General features: G+C 31.2%; 1 protein-coding gene across 2 annotated transcripts in view; it reads right to left on the reverse strand.

Moving 5' to 3' along the window:
* Positions 1-13,311, reverse strand: part of LOC128993932 (uncharacterized) — a 72,614-nt gene extending 59,303 nt beyond the window's left edge. For both annotated transcript variants that reach the window (XM_054418060.1, XM_054418059.1), the window contains exons 1-8: positions 13,249-13,311; positions 11,998-12,027; positions 11,166-11,201; positions 9,996-10,022; positions 9,399-9,428; positions 8,017-8,043; positions 4,225-4,308; positions 1,373-1,513 (exon numbers count right to left, since the gene is read on the reverse strand). In XM_054418060.1, coding sequence (XP_054274035.1) covers positions 1,373-1,513; positions 4,225-4,308; positions 8,017-8,043; positions 9,399-9,428; positions 9,996-10,022; positions 11,166-11,201; positions 11,998-12,027; positions 13,249-13,287 — 414 coding nt within the window. In that variant the 5' untranslated portion in view covers positions 13,288-13,311. The remainder of the gene's footprint in view (positions 1-1,372; positions 1,514-4,224; positions 4,309-8,016; positions 8,044-9,398; positions 9,429-9,995; positions 10,023-11,165; positions 11,202-11,997; positions 12,028-13,248) is intronic.
* Between the last annotated feature and the right edge of the window lie 2,362 nt (positions 13,312-15,673).

Here is a 15,673-nt window from a genome sequence, read left to right on the forward strand (position 1 = left end):
TTGCAAATCGGGTTTTCCAGTTCAAACATCTTAACGTCCCTTTACATTTACAAAACCTTGTCATTCCAAAAAAAAAAAAAAAAAAAAAAAAATCGACAAGTTCAATATTTTCCATAACCATTACAGTATTACAATTAAAGAACTTCTAATAATCTCCCTGTCCCTGTCCACTATACAACCTTTTTCAAAAAAAAAGATCTCCGTTACAATGCAGTAAGTATCTTTCACAACCTTCCAACGCATCTAAAGACAGAGTCAGGCCATCTGACATGCATAAGGAAGTTAAAATTGATTCTATTAAATAAATGCTACTACAGCATCCGTGACTTCCTGACTGACGGCTAGATTCTTAATTATCATTGGAAACAAAATGATTTGTAAAGATTATGTTTTATTATTGTAATATAAATGTAATTGTATTTTATACTATTTTGATGTAACCAATACATGTAAATATGTCTAGAATTGGCTAAATAGTAGTTAAAATGGTTCAATATAAGTTAAAATGATTTATATTAAATAAATGCTACTACAGCATCCGTGACTTCCTGACTGACGGCTAGATTCTTAATTATCATTGGAAACAAAATGATTTGTAAAGATTATGTTTTATTATTGTAATACAAATGTAATTGTATTTTATACTATTTTGATGTAACCAATACATGTAAATATGTCTAGAATTGGTTAAATAGAAGTTAAAATGGTTCAATAGAAGTTAAAATGATTTATATTAAATAAATGCTACTACAGCATCCGTGACTTCCTGACTGACGGCTAGATTCTTAATTATCATTGGAAACAAATTGATTTTTAAAGATTATGTTTTATTATTGTAATATAAATGTCGTTGCATTTTATACTATTTTGACGTAACCAATTCATGTAAACATGACTAGAATTGGTCCAATAAACGAGTTATTCAGTCAAAGCATTGAGTAACTTTGGTTTTAATTGTCTAGGTGGCTGAAACGCACCTATTATTTTGTGTGTATTTCGAACGAATGCTTCTTGACCTTATTCCTCAGCATAATTTTAGGATGCATAGCCTAAGTCCTGTGCTTATTAAATAAAATCCAGAGATAGTAAAATTTCTGCTTGAATGTTAATCGACCTAATTGGTAAAGGGGGATTTATCTTAAGGAGCTTTTTAAAGAATACTAATTGAGGTTTCAATCTAATTTGCGAAAATATATGGCAAATTGATGTGCTTCAGATTTTGTATTACTACGTAACATCATAAATTAAAGAGTAGACCAGTACTATGAATATATTGTCTACTCGCATCTTAATTTATTTAAACACGCTTATTGTGGTTCATATCACTATATATTTAAAAAAAAAATTAGATAAGACGAAAAACTAGGCTTACCCCACTGTCTGATTCAATCATAACACCAATCCAATTTAGTTGGTATTTCTGTACCAACTTTTTTGAGAAACCTTTTTCGGAGACGGTTAAGAAAACGCCATTTCGAATATTTTCTTTTGCGAACTTAGCTGCAGCTACCATCTGGACAATTCATAAAACATTTTTAGTTATTAAGTACTGAATTTAGGCTTTTAGTTTTCAAAATAGAACCATATTTTTAGTTAGTGTGCTTTAAAGTATAAATTAATTATCTGCACTAATAATACAAACCGTAGCAATCTTTGAGGGCCTCGATATTTACAATGGATAACGAAGTCACTTCAGAAAGATACCAAAAGGTACCTCATCGATGGGACATAGTTCGACGTTACAAAGATATCTGAATTTTCCTTCACTAGTTAAGTGAATTCTATTAGGGGTTTTTATACAATGAATGCAGGATACTGGAAAAGGTTGTAACTAATATTAAGGAACATAACAGGGTAAATATACAGCGTGTTTAGTAAAGACGGGGACATAACTTACGTAGTGATTCCTTGGGTCAACAGAAAAATAAAATCAAGCATAACATTTTTTTCCGAAATTGCTTCGTTAACCAGATATCCACCATTTTTTTATTTTATACTTAAACATTTTTATCTTTGAATTTTTAAAACGATCTTTATGAAACTTGGTATGTATGTTAAGGTAAAAGATGTTCTTTGGTCCAGGATCAGTTCTAGAACATTAAATAGTATAAAATTACCTGATTCCGGCTGTGATCCTAATTTTTTTGTAGTGAATTATCTTGATTGAACTCAAGTAAACTGTATAGGAGAAAGCGGCACCAATCGGGACGGGGAGCATTTTACATGGGGAGCTTTTTATTCACTTTTTAAAACCCCGGCTTTTGGCCTAAATATCCCTATAAAAATGTCCTAAAATACTGTGCATCTCCATAAATATTTCCATAAATATATATTTCAAAATTTACTGTCGATTGTTGAACAAACATAAAAAGTCTTACGAAAAAATGTTCACAAACAAAATTAGAAGCACTAATTTCTACACTTTTTTCCCCAATTAAAGTTTTTATCTGACCAATAAAAAATCATATATATATATATATATATATGTATGTGTGTGTGTATAAGACACAAACACAAGACCTCACTCATAACAATGCAGATCAGACCATATTACAACGATGCTTTGCTTCTTTTTCTAAGAAATGTAACTTAATTGGACACTACACATTGGTACATCAAATGAGGGTTAAAATATGTAAAGTATGTGATTTAATCTGTGATAGTAACATTTTTCTTAAATCTCACATCTTATAAACTCACAAGACTTCTCTAATCTTTGTAAAAGAAATGCTGTTGATCATTTTAGAAGACACATCGATTCTTGGAAAAATGTCCATATTTAATGATTAAATTTGTTGGTAAATCGATTCAATCTTAACTTAAAAACACTCTTCAAACTTGTCCTCAGCCAATAAAATTGAATTTAGTAAGAAAAATAACATTCTTAAATACATAATAGATCAAAATTGAAAATTGATAAAATACAAAAAATTTGTTGTAGATTGCAGTAGCATTATCACATTAAGGTTTGAGAAAATATATTTAAATAACTTCTTGATCGCCATTGAACGTTTCATTAAATTTACGGAAAATATATAAAAGAAACGGCTTATAACACTTAAAACATATATTTACGATTATACTGTAACTCACAAGACGGTAAGTATATATAAAAGATGGTAAGTGGTGATCGATTTCCATTGGACACTCCAGCAAACATCATCAGACCCAAAAGGTGAATATTCGTCGCCCAAGTATAAGACGTTTCTTTTCTTTACTTTCCATCAAATAGATTAAAAATCTTAAATTGAAAATTCTCTTCTAAAGATTGTCACGTCCATGCACATGCATCGAGCCCAAGGCAGTGGATGGGTATATGACAGCACCAAATATTGGCAGATTATATTGGCCCATATCTTACTCCAAAGTCATACATCCTCACATCAGAAAGTTTTAAATCTAAACAATATGCAGTTTTAAACATAAAACATATTGACAATAAATGCTTTCTTTCGTCGGCTTTAGCAGCTGTACCTTCTAGGAATTCTTCCCCTCCAATTATTTACCATATGACGGTCTGACAGATATAGATAAATTTGAAAGACAAAATAATATAAATGTAAACATTTTTGTGATTCAAGACAACAAATTTATATACAGGGTGTCCATAAAAAACGTTTCAAGACATTGGGAAATGAATCCTCATACTAAAAGGAAGAAAAAAGTTGACGTGAAGGTATGTCCGAAAATGCATATTTACCCAGTTATTTGACACCCTTTATCCAGAATAACCAAAACTAAATAGTAATACCGTACTTACAAAGATCTCCAAGGTCGTAAATCGCAATTATATTTAATTCGTGATTTTGGTAAGTTAATGATCTGCAAAATATGACCGAAAGAAGCATTTTTCCAAGTTCTGTATGTTTTACACTGAAGATAAATTAGAACGCCACACAACATATTGGAAAAGATTTGCCACCCAACGAGTGGAAATGTCTAAAAAGATGCATTGCAATTTACAAATTATAAATATAAACTTAAAGCCCTATTTGCGATTTATGTACATTTTGATTGCTTTATAAACCCTAACAACATACTCTATCTGGATTTGATTTAGTTGCAGAGAGATTCTAAATTTATTTCCGAAAATCTATACAGTGATGCAAATGATTCGATAGCTATACATCGATCATAACTAATCAAAAAGGCCTATCAAAACTCAAAGTTAGTTGGAAATGTCACATACTTTAAAAACGTTTTAATTATAAGCAGATAACTTACCTTGGAAGTTTCAAGTTCCGAGTATTTCACGTTAATCGCAAGTACTTTTCCTGGGTATTTGCTATGCCTAGATTCAAACTCTTCCTAAAACACAAATATAAATGTCAAATTCACAGATTGCCAATTTAACCTTTTCGCAAGACAGTTTTACTAATGATTTTATCAGAATCCATACTCCACTATTAGGTCACAAATCCAGAATGTGTTTTTCTCAATCAGTGTATTTGGATGATAGAAGGTTCTGATACTTTAAACTAAAGTAAACATTACGCCGCTGTTGTTTCGTTCCATCATAGGCAATATTTTTGGGTCCAAAATAATAATGTTGTTACGCAACGACTACCATTTACAATGCAATAATATGAGTAGCACTTAACCTTAATATTTTGCCTATTGTTGACTTTTTGTTACTATTTTAGGTTTAAGACATGCATAACGGTGCATTTCGTTTAAGGTGATTTTTAATAGACGTCAAGGTGGCTTAATGTTGTACATTATAGACCTTAGTTCACACAGGCATTAATGTTACAACAAGATAACTATGTGTGAGCGAAACTGTTGTAATATATTCGTACCTCAACACCATCCGATCATGAGCGCGCCTAAAAATTCATATTCATGTCTATTAAGAAAACCGAATCGTTATGAAATAAGTTTCATAATTACTAGAGCTCGCCCGTGGTAAAAAAAAAAAACTCGACCAAAACTATGTATGTACTGTGCAAGCTTCTCTATTTTCACTCCACGCTGTAAATTAAACGTGTGATTGGAATTTCTCCCATTTGTTTTGATTTTCTGTTTATATTTTGGTGTTATTTCGTCACTAGCATGACAACCCATAAGGCCCATGTATTTTAAATTTAAAATTCATTTGTGTGCTTATTTTTAAGCCTATTTTAATTTATAAAGGGATTTTGTACATCTACAGCTTCAGGCAAATATCTTTCTAACAGTATGCGTAGATTTTCCATGCGATGCACAGGAGTTGAGAAAAAAGGTTTTCAACAAACAGGTTTGTCTATTAATATATAAAATTAGCCCCATGTAAAATCACCATAAAAAAGTCGAATTTCCATTTTTGACCCAATTAACATAAATATTCTCAAAATACAAATAAAGCATGCACATATAAGACCGATAATCTTTCTTTTAGTTCAACCGCGTGTAAATCGGGCCAGTAGTATGGTCAGAGTGGCTGTCGTGAGCTTAAAAATTTGGATCCATGTTAAATCTATATAAGAAAATTTTAATTTCGATTGTTGACCCAATTAACATAAATATTTTCAAAATACAATTAAAACCTGCACCCATAGGACCGATAACCCTTCTTTTGGCACAACTCGCAATGGTCAGGCTAGCTGTCATAAGTTTTGCAACGTTTTTTTAAATATATAAGACTAGCTGTACCCGCGGGCTTTGCCCCGTTTAACTTCACAAGTGAGCTCGTTCGCATGGCTCAATCACGTCCTGGTTGAAGTTCGTTCGCTACGCTCACTCACCTTTTGGTTGCAAATTGGCTGTAGTCATAAATTAAAAAAAATAATAGTGCTGCACTCTGTTGGTAATCCTTGTAATTTAATGCTATTGAACATCATAGAACAGAACCAACTTGTTTAATTAAAACAGCTGTTAAGAAATTCCTTTTAAATATGAAAAACCATAAGGTTAACATGGGAAACACCAGAGCCACTGGGGCGGAGCCCGATAGCCCGATGAGAATAAAACTACTTAGTTTTCCTATGAATCGGTGTACCGAATTTCAGCCTCCTAGGTAAATGGGAAGTGGGAGAATTAGTGATGAGTGAGTGAGTGAGTCAGTCAGTCAGTCAGTGAGGGCTTTGCCTTTTATATAATTAGATATCAAACACCAAAAGTCAACATATGCAAACAGCTGATATAAATCTGTTTAAACCCGTTCCACAGTTAGTTACATTTTACACACTTATCATTGATCAAAAGAACAAAAGTAAACTGCCTGCAACCTTTGACTATTATAATTCTCAATTTGAGTTTTGAATTATTATACTAATTGCGTATATTAATTGTCAGTGGTACAACTTAGATATTTGATATTCTTTTTGGTTCAATTTAAGCTGTTGTAATCAAGCACAAACAATTTTAGTATTTTACAATGGTATTAAATTATTTTGGGATTTTCACTATTTAAAGTCAGCGAAAAAATAAAATAAGTAGCAGCAAAGACCAACCAAGAAAAGTAGACTTCTCATCCCATTGTAAAATTTAAAGTCGTTTTCGTGTATAGTTCATGTTGGTGACACTGATCGCTAGTGTCAATGAAATTTTGTTTTAATTATTTTAGGGACAATTTAATGATTTATACTTTACGGTTTCGTTATATAACTAGGGGACAAGTTATTGTTTATGATTAGATCGTTTTAGCGAATTTCCCTATAGGGAAGTAACTATTACCGTAGGTCTCATGGTAAGACCTAAGCCCGGGACCGATTTACTTTTTCATTTTGATCTCCCCAGAGGCCAAAAACACAATTCGTTCAAATTTTTAAATATCTATCTATATATATATATATATATTGGCCAATTTTGATAAAATTTGATTTGAAGGTGTAAGGCGGGATAAACTTGAATGAGTTCGCGAACCAGCATGATCGGACTATGGGAACGGGGGCTTATGGGGGGTTTTATGGGGTAAAAATAGGGTTTTCCCATTTTTTACCCTAAGAACTTGACAATTTAAGAACTTAAGAATTTGACAATTTCTTTTCAAACCATTTTGTAGAGCTTAAAAAAACAAATAATTTAGTATATTGAAGCGTTATTATGCGCCTAATTGTTACGGAGAAAATTCAAAAAAATGTCATTTTAAAATTCCCATGTTATTCTTATGGAGAATAAGTCAACTGTTGTAGTTTGCTTGTTTATGAACATATTTTGATCAAATTTGGAAAATACATTAATTTCTTACTAAATTAATTTCTTTACCACAGCACCTTTTAACATTTTATATAAAAACAGATTTTTTACCCTCCCTGTTGCAGTATACCTAAGTACTCATTAAACTAATTCAGTTTAAATAGGGAATAAATGTGATATTTGTAAGGAGGCATTTTAGTTTAAATCCAATCAGGTACATGGAAATTTGCTAAGTCTGCAGGTTTGCTGCGGCGGGGGTATTATGTGTTAAATGAGGTTTTAAATAACTGAAATAACAACAAACCAAGCGTAAACATAAACCCGATCGTAGCGGCACCTAACGAAATTACAATATAATTGTATTCAGCTGATCCATAAGGATGACAAATATACTAAGGGAGTATGTTTAATTAAGGAAGTAGCTACCACTAGGCAAAACTTTTACATGTTAAAGAGTCGTAGCCTACTTCTTAATCTTGCCCAATTTCTCATTTAAAAATCACACAATCTTTTGATAAAAACCTATCACATAATTGTAAAAATATTATATTTAATCTTTTCAAATTGGCTAGTAGAAATACAGTTTATCTTTTAACTCTCTACCAACATTTTAAAATTTCGCTCACACATAGATCATGTTGCAACATTAATGCCTGTGTGAAGTACCTAAGGACTATAAATGTACAAATATATTATTATAATTGTATAATAGTTGTTTGTTGTAAGTAACATTACTGTAGTGATCCTGCTAACTACGTGGCTTAAAAATAATTCATCTTTCCTCAGAATCATGATTTTCTAATCTGAATAGGTTACAATATTGTTTTTTCGCAAACCTTTAGAATGTAATGATACAGCTATCTCAAATGTTCTATTGTCGAAGAGGTAACTGATACTCACGTCTGAATTCAAAACATCCATTTCCATCTGAAAATAAAGATAAATAAAATTACAAAGTATAACGTCTATCAACTTATCAGGCCAATTGCCACAGATGGTTACACAATGTTTACAGTAGACAGACACCAATTGGCACACCTTTTCTTCCACATCTTGAAAGTTATATATTCATTGGTATAGTAAATTAATTGGTCGCAAGAATTAAATGTTGACAACATTTTTTTATTGTTCTTTTCACCATCAAAACTTAATCTATTTTTTGATAAAAAAAATATAATTGTAGTTGGTCAATTTAAATTTAGTCGAGTTGGATAAACGTATAGGACCAAGCACACTTGAAACGTTGAAATCTAATAAAAATTCAATTTTGCTTCGACTTGATTTTCATCACCGTTAATGGTGTGACCCAACAGTATTAATGTAAAGTACATATTAGCAAACCGATACCCAACAGTTGGAAAATTCCTAGGAAACCAGAATAATTTTCGGTATAGTATATCTTGGTCGGATGATGAACAAGGGTTCAAAATACACTTTTGGTCATATTTTGTTAGTTTCATTGGACACAATATGCTACTCAACGATAACAACTACTGCTTGTCAGTGAAATACGAATAGCCGCCAACAATGCAACAATACACTACGATTGGTTACAGCAATCGCATGAAACGCGCACGTTTGCAATCCAAATTGTATATGATAAGAAAACGTGCAGCGGTGGTTCTATACTGAATATGATCTTTTAACCAGGGGCTAAAAATAACTACTATTTAGACCCGCTCTCTGCCCTAAACACGCGTATTGAAAACCTGGTTATGCTAATATGGCGAAAATAAATGGTGACATTGTTGTTCACAAATCAAGATGCATAGGGAATATGTATATTCGTGGACCAAAAACAATAGCTAAGGCCTTTGATTATTAGCTAGTGCTCACATACATAAAGCATTTCATGAGTCAACTTTTATTATAATACTGTATTACAATTTTGCCTGTCTCGGCGACATAAACAATTGCAAATAACAATATGAAAAGTAAGGAATACATTTACCGAAACTAAAGCAATATTAAATGTAAATAAAATAATAAAAAATTTTGCATGAAATTTGTTTCCGAACAAATACATGTAACAGGCATTTACGTATATGAACATTCGAGCTAAATAATTTGTTTGGATTTTAATGTTGAAAACAACAGAAGAAAATAACCATACAAAATATACTATTATCCTTTAGTGGAATCCACGGAATCCTAAGTAAATACTCATACAATATACAACTAATAAGTGGTATTTAGATTACAGTTAGTACAAAGTAAGTTGAGTAATCAAAGTATGAACCGAAAGGTGTGTGAAAACTGCAGAATATAAATACTTTACTCACCAACCAAGAAGTTTCTCCGCCGGTTTTTCCCTGAAACAGTTTTATTGCATCTTATTCTTTATTTCTTGATATTTATATTCTTCATCTTTATCGTATCTCTATTTTAAGCATGAAACCCAATTAGAGTAATTTATAATGTGTCATATGGAAATTTTGTATCATTTAAACTGAAATATTGTATACATTTGGGTTTTAGATTAAGCCATAGATTAAACTCTATGATTCAGCTAAAACTATCTCCGTGCATTTGTGGGCTGTGATACATTTCCTGGGTTAATATTAATAATGTATTTTACCACTAAAGTCACCATGAAGTTGGTGCAATTTTAATTTTAGGAAATGAAACGAGTAAATGCACAAAACAAAATCTCCAATACCCCTAAATCAGGTAAAATCGTGTTTTTATTCTAAAATCGTGAATTTCGCAGCAATCACTGTTTTGGGTTGCATACAAGTTTTACTGTGTATTGTGTAGGGTTGCATTTTTTTAGAAGATTCAGACAGTTATACATTGTGTTGAAGAAAGTTCAGTAGGCTGAGTGAAAAAACTATGCAGAGGTATGTTGAATAAAATAAGAAAGACACGCTTTTACTCACCTTCCAAACCTCTATCCATTCTGGGTCCTGAAAAAGATTGCCAAAGTTATTGGTGGTAAGTTATATATGTATGTATCGTTTATCAAAGGTAGATACCATCAAAATAGAATAGTTATACACGTTCATTTGAATAGTAGATAAGTAATTTAGTAAGTATTAGTAAGTAAGTATTAGTAAGTATTAGTAAGTAGTAAGTATTAGTTATCAGAAGAAGCTTCAACTTTGTCGTTACAAGTCCGCTCAATATGTTGCAAATTTTTCCTGTTGTATTTGTCTCCTTAATTATTAAGCTATGTTTTTATTTCATTGGTACACAAACGTCAGGGCTCATCTGAGTTAGACATTAAGCATTAGGCTAGATAGGGCGAACTATCTCTGGGTTAGTATGCCAGTTTCACTACCTCAAAAGTGACATTGGTTTGTAAGGTTACAATCTCCAAATCCAGACAGTGTTAGGCATAAAACAGTTTTGCCAACAGATGATGAATTATTATGTTTTTATTACTTTGAGTAACAATTTTTGTTTGTTTGTTCAGTTAGCACAAGCACAAATAGGTATAGTATATATATAACTATCTTTATATATTCAAATTCTCATATTTTCTATCCCAAGACCCAATAAAATTAGCTTGCATGAAATCCTCCCGAGAAGTGATTTATTGGCATTCAAAAGGGTCATGGTGGGTAAGCCTCTGGATCGTAAATTGCAATATAAAAATGGTTTTTTACCTTTTTGCGTCAAAAGATCCGTGTGTAGTCAGTGCAACTACAGCTGGTTGTGTCATGACTGCTGGCAACATTCACGCGACACACGACAGCAGTCATGACACAACATCCATCGGCGCCTGTCTCGTGTGTTCGTCACTTGGCCAAGTTCGTAAATTCGTGTTATTTAAATGTTTTTTGTGTATTTCGTGTATGTAGACATATTTATTTCGACAAGTTCATCTATGAATGAATGTTGTTTTATCTAACGTTCTACCAACATCCTGAAGATTACCCTAGTGGTATGAAACAGCTGTAGTTGCACTAACTACACACGGATCTTTTGACACAAAAAGGTAAAATAAACAATTTTTATATTCAAAAGAGTTTAGTTTAGAGTGCTTTATAAACTCATTACACGATTTAAAACTTAGTTTATCAAACTTATGAGTATTAACAACTTACGGTTTGTACTGGAAAGTCGACTTTTACCCACTGTAACTAAGAAAACAAATTGGTGATAAAATCATTTTTAATCATTTTATATCTTGTAAATTACAAAAATTAAAATTAAATGGCGGAAAACGTAAGTTAATTTCAACATAGAATATCATACATGTAAAATATGAAACAAGTGTTTTACAAATTATATTAGTTATTGATCTAAAGCCTTTCCATTGTCAGATCAAACTCATTTATCACTTAGGCTATGTTTTTAAATTTATAATTTTTAAGATAGCGTAACGCATTTCCCAGCATTTAAAATGAAAAAGTTTGGAAAAACTACCTTTTACTACTTAGTATTTAATGTTATATAATTTAACAAATGCCAGGAGTGGTGTTTGTTTTCTTACCCAAATGAACATATTGTAAAACAAAAATTAAAAGACAGGACTAATTGATAGTTTAATAGTCTTGGTTTACGAAATAGTTCAATATATCACAATTAAATGATTTTACCTACGACACTTTTTTTTTTTTTTTTACTAGCCGTTACAGTTTAGTTCCTTGAATTAAAAGGAGTCACTTAACAGCATTGCTTTTTTTGGTTTTACTTAACAACATGGGTAACGGACCATTGATATTCAAGACCTGTGAGAAAATAAGCAAAATTGTAATGCTTAAAACTTCAACCAATCAGCTGTTCAGGCCAACTTAATGGTTGTGTGGTGCAATTAGTCTTTAGTACACACTCTCGCATTTACTATAGACTTCACAGCTACTCGTGTTGTTCATTAAAAATCAATTAATACATAGAAATAGTTGAACAAAACTAAATATTATAAAATCTTCTTACCACCGCAGCCGTCTCCAGTACTAGAAACACCTGGAAAAATAACTGTTTTACATTTCAAAATTAAATTAACTTGATCTGTAAAAACTGTGTTTTCCAAATTTGTTATAATGCAATACTTTTTATACAAAATGAATAATGTTTTTAAGCCTGTTACTTGGATTTCGGATCGGATACACCCTTATGTTTTTGGTATATAAACTAAGTTCTGCATCAAAAATGAGTTTTAGGCCAGTTTTATAGCCAGGAAAAAAACTGTTTTCACCACAATACGCAAGCAAACTTTCGAAAATTTACCAAGGGCCTTTTGGGTTGTCAAGCTGCCATGACGATTTTGCAAGAATATACAACATCTTAACACACCTTTATATGGAGATGAAGTTATGAACAATTCAATCAAAACATTTAAACAACGAGTATATTACACTAACAATTTATAATCAATCAGATATTTTTCCAGCAGTGAAATTAATAAGAAAAAATTATTAATTTAACTCATACTTTTTTTAATAAGCAGTAGATTTAGGGTTTTTATTTTGGCTCTGCCATTATTATTTCATGTAAAATAAGGTATAAACAAAATTGTGTAATATTAAATATACTGCATTTTAATTATATTGGTATTTTACCGATCGTATTTCCCTTGGCCTACATAGACTTCTGTAGTTTGAGACGTTTTAATTTTCTTGGACCATAAACCTATACATTCCAATGAGTTAACTTGCGTTAGCTGAAACTCCATTTCAGGCCTGCAATAGCTATATTTTCTGTTTTATAACAGAACATCTTAAAATTGGCTGATTAATATTGCTTTGAGTATTTTCAGGGTTATTTTTATATACCTTCCTAAAAATATTCAGTGATAATTCAATTTAACATCTACAACAAACATCATGTTCCTTTGTAATACGATGTAAACTACAATAGACAGTAAAGCAATGTACTGTTTAATACATTACACCATACACAAACTAGTGAACAAACAGTGACGTTATAGCATTTTCTGTATTATAAAAACAAATATCACCCATCTTATGACACAACCACCTTTCACTTAAAGCGTTTTAAATGAAAAATATTTATTCAACCGATTTCCAGTTAGTCCAGATTCGTATGATTTTTTAGCTTGAATAACTAGATTAATATCCTTAAGTACGACTTTTATTAGTTCATAAATTAGCTCACGGTAATATAAATCCTGTACGACCTTCAACAATATTTGATCAAATTAAAGCACGAGGATATCCAACTTACCAGAACGGACATCCAAAGAACATGGTGGAAGGGCTCCATGTTGATAACAGTAAACTGTACTGACTTGCATGCTAATTTATACCTGCTAGAATTGACAGGTTTCAATATATCAAATGTGTAAATGACGTAAATGTAATAATTGATGAGTTCATCTGCTGTGGAGCACGTAAACAAGTAGGCAAGTGTGATATGGAAAATTTTTGTTGTTTAAGGAAACTTTTTGTGTTTTTGGGTGATATTTTGGTGGCAATCAAAATAAACCTAAATTATAAAAAAAATAATTTTGTTGGAATAAAAACCAGCAAAATCCACAGCAGCTTTTCAAAAAAAATTTATATTAAGTTGCTAAAATGTGTGATCTGAAAAATAATAAAAGAACTAATACCGATATGATATGGAAACACTTAACTGTTTAAGTGTATTATTTTGTATTGTAATACACAATCAAAGATTTTCCCAATGATTGAAAACATGTATGACAATAATCTCATGAACCTATGATGATCTGTCAAGAATAATATTACAAAATATAGCCAAAAGTGGTGAACAAGGCAGACACCAACCCGTACAATAGATATAAGATAGTTCAATAAGAAAAATTTGTAAGAGCTACTGTGATTAAAGGATTTTCTACTGATTTCGTAATGGAACGTTATATTGCAAAACACGACATGATACAGAAGAAAATCAATTTTAAAATCAGAAAATAACATTGCAAATACTTCTTTTGGACAATTTAGTAACTCCCAATAAATGTGCGTTGTTCAAAATACAATTAAAAAATTAACAGCTGTTTCATTAAAAGTATTATCCACATGGTCAAAATGTAAACAAATCTGTGGAGGGATCTTTAAAGGCTTCTGGGGCAGAGCCCTAAGGGAATTTACTTAGTTTTTCTTTGGATAACTCATCTAAAGACCAAGATATTTCTTTGGACACCTCAACCAAGCTTCTACGCCCAGCCGTTCTCTCAAATTAGTGGAGACAAAGTTTCCAAATAAATATTCAGATTCCCCCATGTTAATCTTAAGGGAGAAAACCCAACTTTGATGGAAGATCCTGCCCAAACTAATAAAGATTTCAAAAAAATTAAAAACATTTTGCAAAACTACAGATCAGAGCCATTTTTTGACACTTTAATCATTAACATACATTTAACGTACATTTATTTGGGTTTGTAGTTAGCTGCATGGTTTTGTCTGCATGGTGTGCTTTGTTAAGATGCAAACCGTTTTTTCTGTACATTTTTCTTTTTCAAAGAATCAGATTCTTGAGCTACCTGACATTCGAGCAAATGTGAGTATAAGCCAATTTTGCGTGCTGTGTTTGCTTGGTTTTTCTTAGGTTAAGTTTTGCATAATGATTGTATATATTGACAAGTGTATTTTTTTGACGATGCCCATTGCATTTTGTACAATGCTTAAAGTAAATCAGTTCTTTTGTAGTTATGGTTTTACATGCATTTTTTTTGCAACTTTGGTATTATTGTTGTGTTAGGCAAAGTGGCACTTTGCTGCACACGAGAGCAATGCGGAATGATCTCGAGTGCAGCAAAGGCCTTTTTCACTCGTGTTACACATTATATTTTTCCTACCGTCACTATAAAGCATATAAATAATTAGTTATTCAAACACTATACAACACGTTTTCAGGTTCAGCTGGCAACACAAATGGTGCCCTAGAGAAAGTAGTACCCGCGGTCCGTATCACTCCGCTATTTTTCCTCGGCAAGAAATGTGCTCCGCGTTTTGAGAATATAGTTCCGTATGTTTTTGTAATTTGAAGTGGTTTTTCGCGCAAAAAAAAAAATGCTTTAAAGGTATTTTCTTGTTTATTAAGATCGTAGGAATGTTTTAAAACGTTTAAAAGAAAAGTCCAGAAAGTTCAGAAATACCGAAACTATAAACACGAAATGACAGGTTAAATCGTAGTTATGATCAGCTGCTCATAGTAGTATTATCTTTAAGTGTTGCCAACCTATTTCCAAGCGTATTCGGATTACGTGCATAATAGAACCACGCTGTTTTGTGTTGTTTCGTTGGAATCCTGATGTGCGACAAAGTATAAACCGTACGGCAAAGTATTATATTATATTATTATATTATTATATTATTATATTATTATATTATTATATTATTATATTATAGTATATTATATTATATTATTTTATATTATATTATATTATATTATATTATATTATATTATATTATATTATATTATATTATATTATATTATATTATATTATATTATATTATATTATATTATATTATATTATATTTAATTTAATTTTATTTTATTTTATTATATTTTATTATATTATAATATATCCTACTAACATTATAAAAGAGAATGTTTAGATGTAAGGATGACAAGTTAACGCGAAAAATACTGGTCGGATTGGGCTGAAATTTGGTACGATGATAGC

This window comes from Macrosteles quadrilineatus, unplaced genomic scaffold, assembly GCF_028750875.1.
Source record: "Macrosteles quadrilineatus isolate MER2022 unplaced genomic scaffold, UCM_ALF_1.0 Scaffold_5__1_contigs__length_97177068, whole genome shotgun sequence".
Classification (NCBI taxonomy): Eukaryota; Metazoa; Arthropoda; class Insecta; order Hemiptera; family Cicadellidae; genus Macrosteles; species Macrosteles quadrilineatus.